The 13,239-nt window shown below is 40.3% G+C and overlaps 1 protein-coding gene across 8 annotated transcripts in view; it reads right to left on the minus strand.

Annotated features, from left to right (window-relative positions):
• Snap91 (synaptosomal-associated protein, 91kDa) overlaps positions 1 to 13,239 on the minus strand; it is a 125,559-nt gene that overhangs the window by 17,340 nt on the left and 94,980 nt on the right. For 6 of the 8 annotated variants that reach the window (XM_013510916.1, XM_013510915.1, XM_013510912.1 and 3 more), the window contains 6 exons: positions 12,966 to 13,043; positions 12,730 to 12,801; positions 12,241 to 12,324; positions 10,916 to 10,999; positions 4,985 to 5,119; positions 3,242 to 3,391 (listed from right to left, as the gene is read on the minus strand). In XM_013510916.1, coding sequence (XP_013366370.1) covers positions 3,242 to 3,391; positions 4,985 to 5,119; positions 10,916 to 10,999; positions 12,241 to 12,324; positions 12,730 to 12,801; positions 12,966 to 13,043 — 603 coding nt within the window. The remainder of the gene's footprint in view (positions 1 to 3,241; positions 3,392 to 4,984; positions 5,120 to 10,915; positions 11,000 to 12,240; positions 12,325 to 12,729; positions 12,802 to 12,965; positions 13,044 to 13,239) is intronic. The other 2 variants (XM_005377691.2, XM_013510918.1) reach the window with 2 other exon arrangements.

The raw sequence follows: 13,239 nt of genomic DNA on the forward strand, positions 1-13,239 counted from the left end.
AAACGTCTCACTCGGGGCCGAGTATATAGCTCTGTGGCACAGCGCCTGCCTAGCAAGCGAGAGGTCCTGAGTTTAATTCCTGGTACCCGCCGCCCCACAAAACACCTCACTCATGCTGGTGGACTCTTGTTGCTGGGGAAGAAGAGAACCTAAGAGTTGGCATGTGGGTCTTCCAGATTCAAGCCTGTGTCTTTCCCCTTTATGATCTAGCTCTGTACCTTTCCTGCGCTGGCTGTGATAAATATCAGCGGAGTCTCGCGAGTCCCTCTAGTGTGTGTCAAGGTGGGGGTGGTCCTGGGAACCCCCACACTGATGGTTTAATGGTCTGCTCTAATCTCAATTCATTGATTACTTTGGCAAAGATTTAATGAGCCTTAGCTATGGTAGGTATTGCTTTAGGCACTTAGGACATATCAGTGAAGAAAATAGTCAAAGGTCTCTGTCCCAGGGAGTTTGCTGCATTCTAATGGTGTGAGAGAGAAACAATGAAATAACAAAGAAGTAAATCACATAGGCTGTTGGAGGGTGATATGGAAGGGGTATGGGACGTGAAAAAGAAAGCAGGTAAAGGAGAGATGGAGGGCGAAGGGTCAGACAATACTGGAGGGGTATTTGTGGGAGGCCTCAAGGAGGCGGTGAGACTTGCGCAGAGCTGAGTGGCGATCTGGGGCAAAAAATCTCTAGGCTGAGGGAGCAGCCAAGGCAAAAGCCAGAATCAAGCACAGAGTTGGTTGCTGGAAGATGATGTTAATATTAATTTCTTGCCAAATCTTGGTGTGACAAAACAGATGCAAACTGAAAACCACATACAGAAATTGTCGCACATAACTTCAGCCATGTTTTTGGAGACAGTGACTCTGTTTGTCCTCAGGCGGGCCTTGAACTCCTGAGCTCAGGTGATCATCCTGCACGGCTTCCCCAGAAGCCGGAACTTCAGATGAACACCATCATGCCCGGCTCATTATTTTTGTTTGTAAAAGACACAGAAACTTAATTTCTGAATTTTTCAAATAGACTAAGAAATTAAATCTGTATGCATTAATTGAAAAACAAAACCAAATATATCTATTAATGTGAAAAGGCAAAAATAAGCATAAATATGCCACAGACACACAGGAATCCCTTCTCCAATTTCCGCAGCAGATGGGAAGGCGAAGCCTAGCCCTGGGCCTTTGCTGCAGCCAGACGCCTGGAAGTAGGCTCTGAGTGGTGAGTGTGCAGAAGGTTCACTATGCAAGAAAACATTTTACATACGCTGTACCAGGACATATTAACTTTGTAAAATGCTGGCTTTTCCTACAGTATTTCCATGTATGCATATATTTTGGTCATACCTATGCCCCTATCACTTTCTCCTGCACTTGCATCATCATTCCCCTATACTCTTCTCCTTCTGATGATAATCGCCCTTCCACTTTCATGCCATCTTTTTTAGATTATACACATTAGGGAACACATGGGATGCTTGTCTAAGTCTGGCTTGTTTCCCTTAACACGATTATCTCCAACTCTGTCTATTGTCTTGCAGATGACATAATTCTGTTCTTGATGGCCGAATAATATTACATTTGCCATTGTGGTTTTGATTTGTATTGCCCTGATGACTAACAATGTTCAACATCTTCCCACATAATTATTTGCCATTTTTATATCTTTTTTTGGGGGGAAATATCTGAGCTATTTTCCAGTTTTTAAATTATGTTATTTGTATTTTTATTATTGAATTGTATGAGTTCTATATTCTAGATACAAGTTCTCTGTTTTTTTTTTTTTTTTTTTGGGTTTTTCTCTGGTACCGGGAACCGAACTCATGACCTTGCGCTTGCCAGGTAGGCGTTTTGCTGCTTAGCTAAATCCCCAGTCCCATAGATACAAGTAAGCTATGTGCTTTGGGGAATATTTTCTCCCATTATAGGGTTTTCTTTTTTTTGGTTTTTTTCTCCGGTACCGGGAACCGAACTCACGACCTTGCGCTTGCCAGGCAGGTGTCTTTGCTGCTGAGCTAAATCCCCAGCCCCCTCTAGGGTTTTCTTGTTCATTCGTCCGTTCATTCATTCATTCACTCATTCACTCATGTGGTACTGGGAATTTAATTCACACATACTCTGCCACTGAACTACATTCCCAGCTCTTTTTATTTTGAGACAGTGTCTTGCCAAGTTGCCCAGGTTAGCCTCAAACTTGTGGTACTCCTGATGCAGCCTCCAGAGTAGCTGACATTAGAGGTGTGTGCTCTATCATTTGTGCATTAAAGTTTTAAATTTTGATGAATTCTTATTAATCTGTTTTTTTTTTCCTTTGATTGCTTGTACTTAGGTACTATATCTAAGAAGTGACTGCCTAATCCAAGGCCAAGAGGGATTTACATTTAAGTTGTCTTCTTAGAGTTTCATAGTTTTGTCTTTTACTTTTATATCTTTGATTCATTTTAAATTGATTTTTATGGTTAGTCCAACTTATTCTTACGCATGAGGCTAACCAGTTGTCCCAGTACAGGTTTTTGAAAAGACTACCTTTTCCCTCATTGAATGGTCTTGGCAACCTTGTCAAAATTGATTTGACTATGCATGTGAGGGTCGGTTTCTGGGCTTTTTCCTTTATTCTGTTGATCATTATGTCTATTGTTATGCTACTACCATTTGTCCTGATTATTGTAGTTTTGTAGAAGTTCTGAAATTGGAAGCATAAGTCTTCCAAATTTGTATACAGCAGCTCTCCTAGCAACCCTGTCTTCTCAGGGCATTTATGATTAAACACACTATAGAATTTACTGTTACTGTTCTTCTCCATCCTTTGAGAGAGTCATAAGGATAGAAATTTTGTTTTGTTCACTGACTTACCTCTAAAGCTTGGGAAAATGTCCAGTCTGCAATAAATATTTGCAGAATGACTGAGATGTGGATACTCTTTTAGTCCATATACTGCATTTAACATCAGTTATTCTCTATTCTTGTCTTCAAACGAAATGGAGAATAGCGAACGTACTACACTTCATGCCATACCTGAGTAGGCTCCTTAATGAGCTCTTTGCTAATTTAGATTAAAAATAGCATGGGGACTCATATGAGACAATGGAATAGCAACTGTGTGCCTTCCAAGGAGCTGTGCTGGATAAAGTTTTGAGTATTTATATCCATTCCTCAACATACTTAACCATAGGCAAAAGCCGAAACAACACAGATTAAAAAATACAAAAACCCAGCTCACATACGTTTCAGCTGAAGAAAACTAGATTACTCACTGCCTACTAAGCTGGCAAGAGATGAATCAAGGTCACTCCCAAGGGCTTTGCTGGCTGCCATGGCGGGACTAGGTGGTACCATTGAGACAGGTGCAGGCTGCCCAGCTGGTGCCATTGTTGGTATCAGAAGATCACCTAGACCATCAAACACTGGAAATCAAATAGACTAGGTTTAGAATAATTGAAAAAAGTCATACGAAAAATTAAGAGAGACATTGTCTTCTACAAACTATGGAAACAAGTGAGTATACGTTCTTATAAAAGAAGGCATGTAATTCACATCTTCTGTGACTAGTACACCCTGAACATGTCTACATATGTCTACTCATAAAAGTATGGAAATACTAATGAACATGAGAAAAGAAGAAAGCTGTATAATGTACAGGAAAGAGAACAAAATTGGGTTGCAATTCTCAGTACCTGTGGTTTTGAGAAAACTACTCTCAACTTTTTAGTTTTCTTACCTGTATAGGGGAAAGTACCACCAATACAGTAAATAGCTTTGTTGAGAATATTAAATTAGGTAATATATGCCACATGCTTATTATAATGCTTGCTCTGTGTAGGCACTCAATAAGTGGTAGCCATTGTTTCTCGTATTGAAAACAATCCCTAGAACAGTTTCATTCAAGAGAGTAGTGATTTTTGCAAAGCCTAAATGATTTACTCCAAAATCCTAAGATGCTTACTATATAAAAAACTAAATTTCTTAGTCTTCTAGGATATTACTATCTAAATAAAATCTGATCTGATGTTCAGTGTCTAGTAATAAGTATGTGAAAAATAGTAGATCATATTTTAGAAGTAACAATTCAGATTTTTTTCCCTCACATATCAATCACTTCTGATTTTAAGAACTTATTTAAAGAGTATTTTAAATATCAGAAATCAAATTTCATCATTAATGGTTCTTGATCACCCTACGACAGATCCTACTTGTTCAGTTCCTAGCATAACGAAAGACCATTCAAAATTCAGACTCAGTATTCTGCATATTACCAATACCTATGTCAAAATATAGTTAAGTTAAAATATAGTTTTTAGTTAAGTTTTATCAAAAGCTATGCCTATCTCCCACAAGCACTATGATGAAGTAAGTCTAAAGCAAAAAAGGACAGCATTCATCTAGGCACTGGCAATAGAAGCAACCAAATTGTCAGGCAGAGGATATATTTAAGGTGTTTCTGAAACACATTTAATTGCCAAAAACTCACCAATTGAAAATTTGTAGTAAGGACCCAGCATGGGAAGAGTAGAATGGAAGAGAATACAAACAAAATGACAGCAGTGATGAAAGGTTAAAGGCAGGCAAAGAATACTGTTTGTGTCTCAACTTCATAATACTGAGGGCCATGCAAGCGTCACAGGGTGTAAGCAATAGCAGGGGCGTGTCCACACACTTAGAACCTGCACAAAGATTTAGTACAAGTATTTGCTTTCTTTTTACCATCTCTACATTATGTGCATGTAAGCTCATGCATATAGATGGTGTGCATGTTACGTTAGATTTCTGCTAAACATAAGAAACAGCAACACAGAAAGGGTTTCAGGTTATCCTTAGAGTTACCAAAATATACTAGAAATTTTGATTTAAGGGATAGAGTAAGAGACTTATTGAAGTTTTGAAACAAAGTTATCACTGAATATTTGCTTGCTGTAAATTTTCTGAAAATGTACTAACCTCAGGTGGTATATTTTATCATCAGCACGAATGACAAGGACATTTGAAAGTCACTGCCTTACCTGATGGATCAAAGGAGCTGCTGCTAGATGTTGAAGGTGCCGTTCCGAAAGCTGCCTCGAAATTGGGCTGCAGCAGGTTATTCTGAGCTGGAGTGACAGGTGATGGAGAAGGGGCCATGAAAGAACCCCCAAATCCTGAAGAGAATTTGCAGAAAAACATAAGCAAAAACAACTAATGGCAAGTAAAGGCCATAAAAAGAGTCCGAAAAAGTGAAAGGAAACGGAGAAAGAAATGAGTGCATGTAGACAGCAGTCAATGAGACCGGGGGAGTTTGCTTTTTAAAAAAGTTTTTCAAGTATCTTGACACACCTTGTATTAATGAGACAATCAATTAGTGATAAGGTAGTATATAAACATAGTAAGAGAAGCTGTGGCATTCAAGTCTGTTATAATGGAGTACATTAGGTAGAAAGGTGGCAAGGGTGTTAAAATTCAGATAGTTTTTATTACACTGAAATTTTACATTTCTTCACATCACAGTGCCAGAAAGCTAGGAAATGTTCAGTTGCACACACTGACTTGGTCTAATAAAATACAAATTAGAAAAATACGCATCAAACCTTCCTTAGTATCTTGTTTCTATGTTTTACTACGCTGTTTTTACCAAGTCCAGGCCCCTCCTACCACACTCTCAGAATCCCTAACAGCTACCCAGACAATGTCCTGTCCCTAGTCCGCACCTCCTCCAGTTCAGTCTTTGCAGTGGAGCCAGACTAACCTTTCTGAGTAGAAAATGTTGACAAAGCCACTTCTCTAAAATATTTCATTGGCTCTCCATGACTTCCAGATTCCTAGAATGCAATCAGCCCTTTCTGTGTCCACTCACCAGCTTCGCCCCACAGCTGCAAACTAGGCTGCAGCTACAGTCCACCATCCCCAGGGCCGCACACTGGCTTTGAGAGGACTTTCTGCACTCTGAACAGCTATGCGCTGCTGCCAGATGCACCCCACCCACACCCCACGTGCACACCACTGTCTTCAACACGTGGCACACAGCCCCGTCCTAGTCCCACCACACATCTTATTCCCAAGATCCCCGGACCCCAACCACAGGGTGGCTTCTGGGGTCAGAAGCTGTGTCTTTTTTTCCCCCTGTCTTTTCCACTAATATTCAATTCAGCACAGTGCTTAAAACACTGAGTTAGTGTATACTGAATAGAGGACACTTTTGAGAAGGTAAGAAAATATCAAAGATTACTGAAAGCTAGCCAAATTTGTTTTAAGGCTGGAAACAACCTGTGAAAGAAGTGATTGCTTAGTAAGACACAAGGTATCGTGGTGCATATCCAGATGTCTCCCCAGAGCCTCGTGTGCTCACAGCTCGGGATGGGGCAGGTGACTGGGTCACGGGCACATGACACACTTCGTTTACAGGTAACGTGCTGTTAGGAGGCTTAGCTGGTCAGAAGGGGGTACACGGCCTGGGGATGGGTCTCCCCCAACTTCACTTCACTCTTCCTGCTTCCTGGCTTCCATGGCACAAGCAAGACTCCTCTGCCGTGCCGCCCTGCCTGGAGCCAGCTAACTGTGGACCTAAACTTCTGCAAACTGTGAGTCACATAAGCCTTTCCTCTTGTGTTTCAGCAACAAGAAAGTAACTAAGACCCTAGGTAATTTTCTATGACAAAATAACTCATTACTACCAGAGGTCTTTCTTGCACTCAGTGTGGGTGTATGTTTCTTTCAAATCCAGCACCATCATCTCTTTTTCAAAACCAGTTTACAAAGATATAAAAGAATGGTTCAAAAATAAGACTATATTCCAATTTATAAAAACAATCTATAATTTTGAAAACACCTTCCAGTAAAACTCTCTAGTTATTTTCTAAAGGTGGTATCAAAAATGTTAGGCTGCCCCTGGGAATCGACAGTGACGTGCTTTTAGGCTTTCCTTGCATACATATACAAATAATTGCAATTTGGAAAAACTGTTACTTATTAGAAAATGTTCTTTTTAAAGTTCACGGCAACCATAGTAAGTAATGTTAGTATCTGACTGACATTGGCATCACTTGTAAATTTCCTTACTGAAGAAAGATACTGTCAAGATCTGAAAGAGCGGGTAACATTGTGAAGACAGATGGGCTAGGAATACTTGTTTTTGAAGGAGTGTGAGTGTTTTGGTTTTAGGGAGATATTTGGGTGTTTTAAGACTGCTTTTTGAAAATTATCTCACAATCAAGTTGTGGCATGCTTGCGGTTCATTTAGGCAGTGGTTCTCCTGTGTGCTTGTCTTTGTTACAGATGAATGTGAAGATGACTGCACTTCAAGCAGTTTCTTAAAACCCGGCCAAGGAGGGAATGAGATGTTCTAGAATCAAGGCACAATAAATAGTTCCAGAATCATCTGACCCAATCCTTTCTTTACATGGCTGGAGGAAGTGGCTCAAAGAGAAGAAAACATACCTAGCCAAGATTCAAGGGAAACATTTTTGTTTGTTTTTGTGGTGCTGGGGATCGAACCCAGGGCTTTTGGTATGCAAGACAAGAACTCTACCACTGAGCCACGTCCCTAGCCCCCAGAAAGTATACATTTATACAGAGCTAATTTCTTACTAGTAATGAATTTCACTTAAAGGTAACACATCCATAGGTGGCTAAATGACTATTCCCTGAAAATAATTCATGCCTTCTATAACAAAGTAAAACAAAGCTCATCATGTGTCAGCCAGTGTTCAAAGCATTCTTTTTAAAGTTGAACAATGTGAACCATATGCACTGCCTATATTTAATCATTTTGATTCTATAAAAACTGATTTCATGTAGTTCAACCTTAAAACATACATTAGCGCATTTAATCCTCAGGGCAACTCCACAAGGTTAAATGGTTGAGAAAACTGAGGTTAGAGAAATTAAGTAATTTACCCAGGTCAAAAGCACAAGTGGTAGATCCAAGATTCCACAGTGGACTACTGTAGCGCCTGGGCTCCTTACCACTGCAGTACCTGGCCTTCTCCCCACACTCAAGAATAAAGCTGAAGTGTGTTATCCTGATAGGTTCACAAACTTCATAGAGATCTGGCAGAATGATTTTTTCCACTGGACTCATCCTCCACCCCGCTTTGAGACAGGGTCTTATTATATAGTTCAGGCTGGCCTCAACTCACTACAGAGCCCAGGCTGGCTGTAGACTTGTGGCAATCCTCCTGTCTCAGCCTCTCAAGTGCTAGGATTACATATGTGGGCCCCAGTTTCTACTGTCCCATGTTCTTTTAGCAAACGCGGTATTTCAGGTTCCAGTTCCACGGCACAGAGAGGCTGCCGTGGATCAATGGTAATGGAGCAGACGGTGTGGCCCTGCAGCCCTAGAAGTGGTCAGCAGTGCCTGTACACTCTGCAAGGCTTCTGTCTGGTGGGCTTCAGCTCCCCACTTTGGTGTCTGTGGCCGAGCAGGGGATACCCAGTAAAGAGAGACTTCTCGGAATTCTGCAGAAAGTCAGAACATTTCACGTGCCACTCTATCTTAATTATAGTTCAGAACAGAAACAGCCATTTGAAACTGCTATTTCTGTTGCCCATACAAATCTTACTGCTGGACACTGAAAATCTGAATTAAGTACACTGGTTTAGTAAGAATTTGAAAGTTTCTGTGGTTATTTTGAAACTGCTCTGACCAGTATCAGGCAGAGAGAAAAGCCAGGGGTGCACTGCTTCTTACATTTTAGCTTCCAAAGGACATAGCACATCACAGTGGGGCTCTGGTTCTTACTAACTCAAGAAAATACCAGCGGTCAGTCCCTTGGGTGAAAGGATTTAGCAAACAATATCATTAGTCATTTCCTGTCATATTTGATCAAGTAGTCTGGGAAGGATGGGAAAGATGCAAAAGCAGTGCTATTGTCTTTGGCAAAGACTTAAATAACCAGATTGAATTACTGACGAAAGGAAAAATTAACGGCTCGGCTGTCTCTACTTCCTCCACCTTTTTTTGTCTGTTATGATTGACACATTGTGTCAACCTGAGAAGTCTAGAAGCTTAACTAAGTAACTCAGCAGTTCTCCATCCTGGGGTGTAGAGGACATGCCCTTAGCTCTAGGATGCTGTTTATTGTGCCAACTTGAGAAGTTTAGAAGGTTAACTAAGTGATTCAGCAGGGGACCAGGATCCTCACTTTGTAAACATCCTGAGCCTGTGCAAGAGGAGGGCAAAGATGGTGTGACTGCTACACCTGTCCTAGGGTGGGTAGCCTGCATACAATACAAGGGAGGAAAAGAGGTATGTTCTCCCCTTTACTGCTTTTATTGTTCTTTTGGTGTCTTCTGCAACCATCAACTGTTGCCCTTCTGCCATGTCACCCTGCCCTGGAGCCAGCTGATTATAGACGGAGACCCCCACAAACTATGAGCTAAATAAACCTTTCCTTTCTTAACTTTGGGTGTTGGGTATTTTGTCCCAGCAAGGACAGAAAAGTAACTAAGACAGTCTTTTTGAGATAAGGTTTCACTGTAGAGTTCAGGCTGGCCTTGAACTCACAGTGATTCTCCTGCCTCAGCCTCCCAAGTGCTGGGACTACAGGTGTGCACCACACCTGGCTTCCTCCATCTTCTTTAAGAATTATTTGACTTAAAGTCAAATGTTCTGCAATTCGGAAGGTTGACAAAGTTCCATTAGGATCTTCCATTACAAGGCTATATGTTCCTTAGTTTGCTATATTTTGGCTTGGGATTGTTCACTTATACTATATGAGCTATGGCTACATTTAAAAATTGTACTAGTTACTTACACTATAAAGGGCCACATGACTATTAGGGTATTTAGGGTGACAGCCTCTAGATGTTATGACTTCCATGTGTTGATGGGAGGCACCCCATCATTGGCCCTTTGCCAACCTGGGGATGAAAATGCAGCCCTGGTAAACTGGGGAAGGACATGAGAAGCTGCATCTGAGTGAGGCTTCTGGGATAGCACTGCTGTATTTCCTATTATGCACCCTTCTAATAAAATCAAGGAGGTTAAGTCACCAGCAGCTTTTGAGTTCCGCTGACAGTCTGAATTGAAAGCTACCACTGGGGTCTTAGAACTGGCAATTTTCTAGGTCTCTTATTAGGCACACTTTGCCTTACTCTCAAGGAAGACTGACACTTGACCTCTACTATCTTTGAGTCTTTGAACTGTTCCCTTTCATTCTTCCTACACTATTCTAGCAACAAGCCATACTCCAATACAAACTGTGTCAGTCTATCACATACTATGGCCCTGTTGAGCTTGGAACACCCCATGTATTTTCAGAGAGAAAAACATCAGCTTGTTTTAAAAAAACAAAATGACATATACAGCAGCAGCTTCAATTCAACAGTAGAAATCAGTAACCTTTTCTCCAACAGTAATTCACGTATTCCTTTTTTGTTTCTTAACTTTTAGTTTTAAATTATTTTCTTCAGATCATTTTCTTTATTTGTACTTCCTGTAATTCGTAATGTCTACATTCCTTGTTTTGGGTCGGTACGTAACACATCTTAGTTCCTTTTTCCATCCTCTTCTCCTTCCCCTTATCTCTTTATTCCCTTCTGCTTTAACAAAGATCTGTCTCCCTGTTTCCTACTATGTCCTTCATTTTGCTCTTTATTATACTTTGAGTTTTTCACAAAGAGAAACCATACAATAGCTAAGCTTGCTCGTTTGATTTCTTTCACTTAACACTGCAGTCCCAAGGTATCTCCATTTTTCCTACAGATGACTCAGAATCATACATTTCAAAAGTAATTGTCAAACATCACAGCACATTTCCCCAAATTCCTTCAAAACAATGAGCACAGACATTAGAAGATTAAAATTGCTACACAGGTTTATATATAATGACTTGTCTTCAGTTTTGTGTCTCGAAAGGAAAAGAAAAAAATGGACCCTGTAATTTATGCAACACTTGTTACTTCTGAAAATAAATCCAAACTTAATTTCTACTGAATACCATTTTATTTTAATTAATTACCAGCTAGTAGATCTGCCGATGCTGATGAACTAGAAGCAGCCTGGGGTGCAGGTTGGGGTTCAGAAGCACTACTTCCAAATGCATCTATCCATTATCCATTATGCAGCAAAAAAGTAAGACAGTGTAAACAGTAAGTATAGTAAGTAATTTAAGTATTATGCAGAGACATGCAAAGACAGGGCATTTGTATGATGAGCTTATTTCCTCTGGATGTGAAGTGATTGAGTGAAATGAATTATGCTCTGAACAATTTATTCTCTCAAATGAATTCTAAAATATTTAGGAATTAACACTTCTCTATCAGATTAAATCTTTTTCCCCTTTAAGAATAAATCTTTGGACTAATTTATGCTAGTTATCAAAACAAAACTAAACCTTTAAAATTTTTACCAAAAGATAAAACAGAATCTTCCCATTTACAACTCTCTTAAATATTTAAAACCAATTAATGAACCTAAATGAAGCAGCTACTGCTGCTCTGCTTGTACCTGTACGTAAAGGTTCAGTATTTGGACACTTCAGGACTCAAGTTTTAATCCTCCAAGTGTCAGAAGCTGTGACACCTTTGTATCTGCATGTACTCATCATGATATACACAATACCATTGAATACCAAGTATGCAATGTGAGTGTAACTTGCAAAGGTGGCATTTTAGCCCAAAGCCATACACATCTGTGGGGCATTCATGAAGTCACTTTATTTTTTCCTGTAAGTTTACTGCTAAAAGACAACTTTAGATATATTACCCAAATGAGTAGTTTAAGAGTGAATTCAATACATCATCCTGCCTTCAGATAACATACAAAAGAGGAAGAGAATGCATTTAAATCAGAAAAACATTTTCCAATTATCTGAAGGGATTTAAAACTAATAAACTAGAAGTTAATAAACTCTAGTATAATGTATGACATTTAGCATGCATGCTACCAGTTTTGATTAGCCTGTTTTCAATTCTGAATGACGGAGTTCATGCCTATACTGCTTTTTAAGAACTTACGAATGTGGATTTAGTCAACAGATTGGATCAACAAAGCAGAATAGTAGAAGGGAATTCCAATCAGGTGTTTATACACTGGGATGAACAAAATGTCAAAAACACAAAGACTTCCTGGGAAAAATTAACTGGTTTTGTTAGGTCATGCACTAAATTATGGTGAGCTGATGAGGATGCAGATGATGGCAAAGATATCAAAGATCTTAAAAACTTAGGTTTGCATGGAAGAGATAATTTCACATAGTCAGAAGAAACAATAATGAAACGGAAGATCTGGAAACTATCCTGAAGAAAAGGACTCCGTAAGTCTTGAAGGAGAAGAGATACGCACCCCCGAAAAGGTCTATCACACCTGCAGGCTCCGCCTTGGCTGGAGAGGCAGTGGTTGCAGGGGACGGCGCCGCAAACGCATCCACTGCAGTGAAGCACAGAACAAGAAAAGTGCGTGTCACCCGGTGGAAAAGGAGACCCGGGGCCTGACAAATGGCATCTTGGGACGTCACCGTTAACTCCAGGCTGGAAGACTGTAGACAATGCTAACAGCTGAGAAAAGCAAGTGGATTTCAAAATGTTCCAGAACAAAATAAAATTTGACTCCTTGATGTCAGAGGTTTTAGTCTGGTGTTTTCTCTTTTTACCAGACTTATGCTTGAAATATTAATCCTCATCTGCTGGTGATGGGTCAAGAATAAGATTTTTTTCCCTAGGTGGATTTTACATTTCAAAGAATACACAACAAACCCGCACGTTACCGCGCCCTCCTCTCCACGCATGACCCCTAGGAGGTCGCTCCCGAGACTGACCTTGGCAAAGCACTCACCGGATAAGAGGTCAGCAGTGAGAGAACTCTCAGGCACCGGAGAGGCCCCTTGCGGCGGAGAGGAGAAAGCATCTTCCAAAAGTGAAACAAACCAAAACCAAGCAGAAGTAAGTAGCAGAAAGCTGAAATCAAAGTCACAAATCTAACAAATGCATTATCACAGGTGAGCACAGACAGCTTAATCACAAAAATATCCAAGAAAACTAAATTGAGAAAAAAGGTTGGTTTGGCTTTACCTGTACCGAACAGGTCTATGCTAGGGGCAGCATCTGGCTTAGGCGCTGCAGCAACTTCAGGAGCAGACTCAAATAAATCTAAGACCAAGAACACACACGCCTTTACTTCGCTGGAAAATCCAGCCCGGAACAGCACCACTTCCCACTTTTCAGCTAGCACTTTGAAGAATTCCGAGTTGAGTAGCAAATGGTTTCTAGAGAACCATTTAGTTACACAGTATTCATGCAGTAAGAGCTGTCTGTACCATACATCCCAAGGACCAAGGAATTCCAT

The sequence above is a fragment of the Chinchilla lanigera genome, unplaced genomic scaffold (assembly GCF_000276665.1).
Source record: "Chinchilla lanigera isolate Chin_1 unplaced genomic scaffold, ChiLan1.0 scaffold00010, whole genome shotgun sequence".
Classification (NCBI taxonomy): domain Eukaryota; kingdom Metazoa; phylum Chordata; class Mammalia; order Rodentia; family Chinchillidae; genus Chinchilla; species Chinchilla lanigera.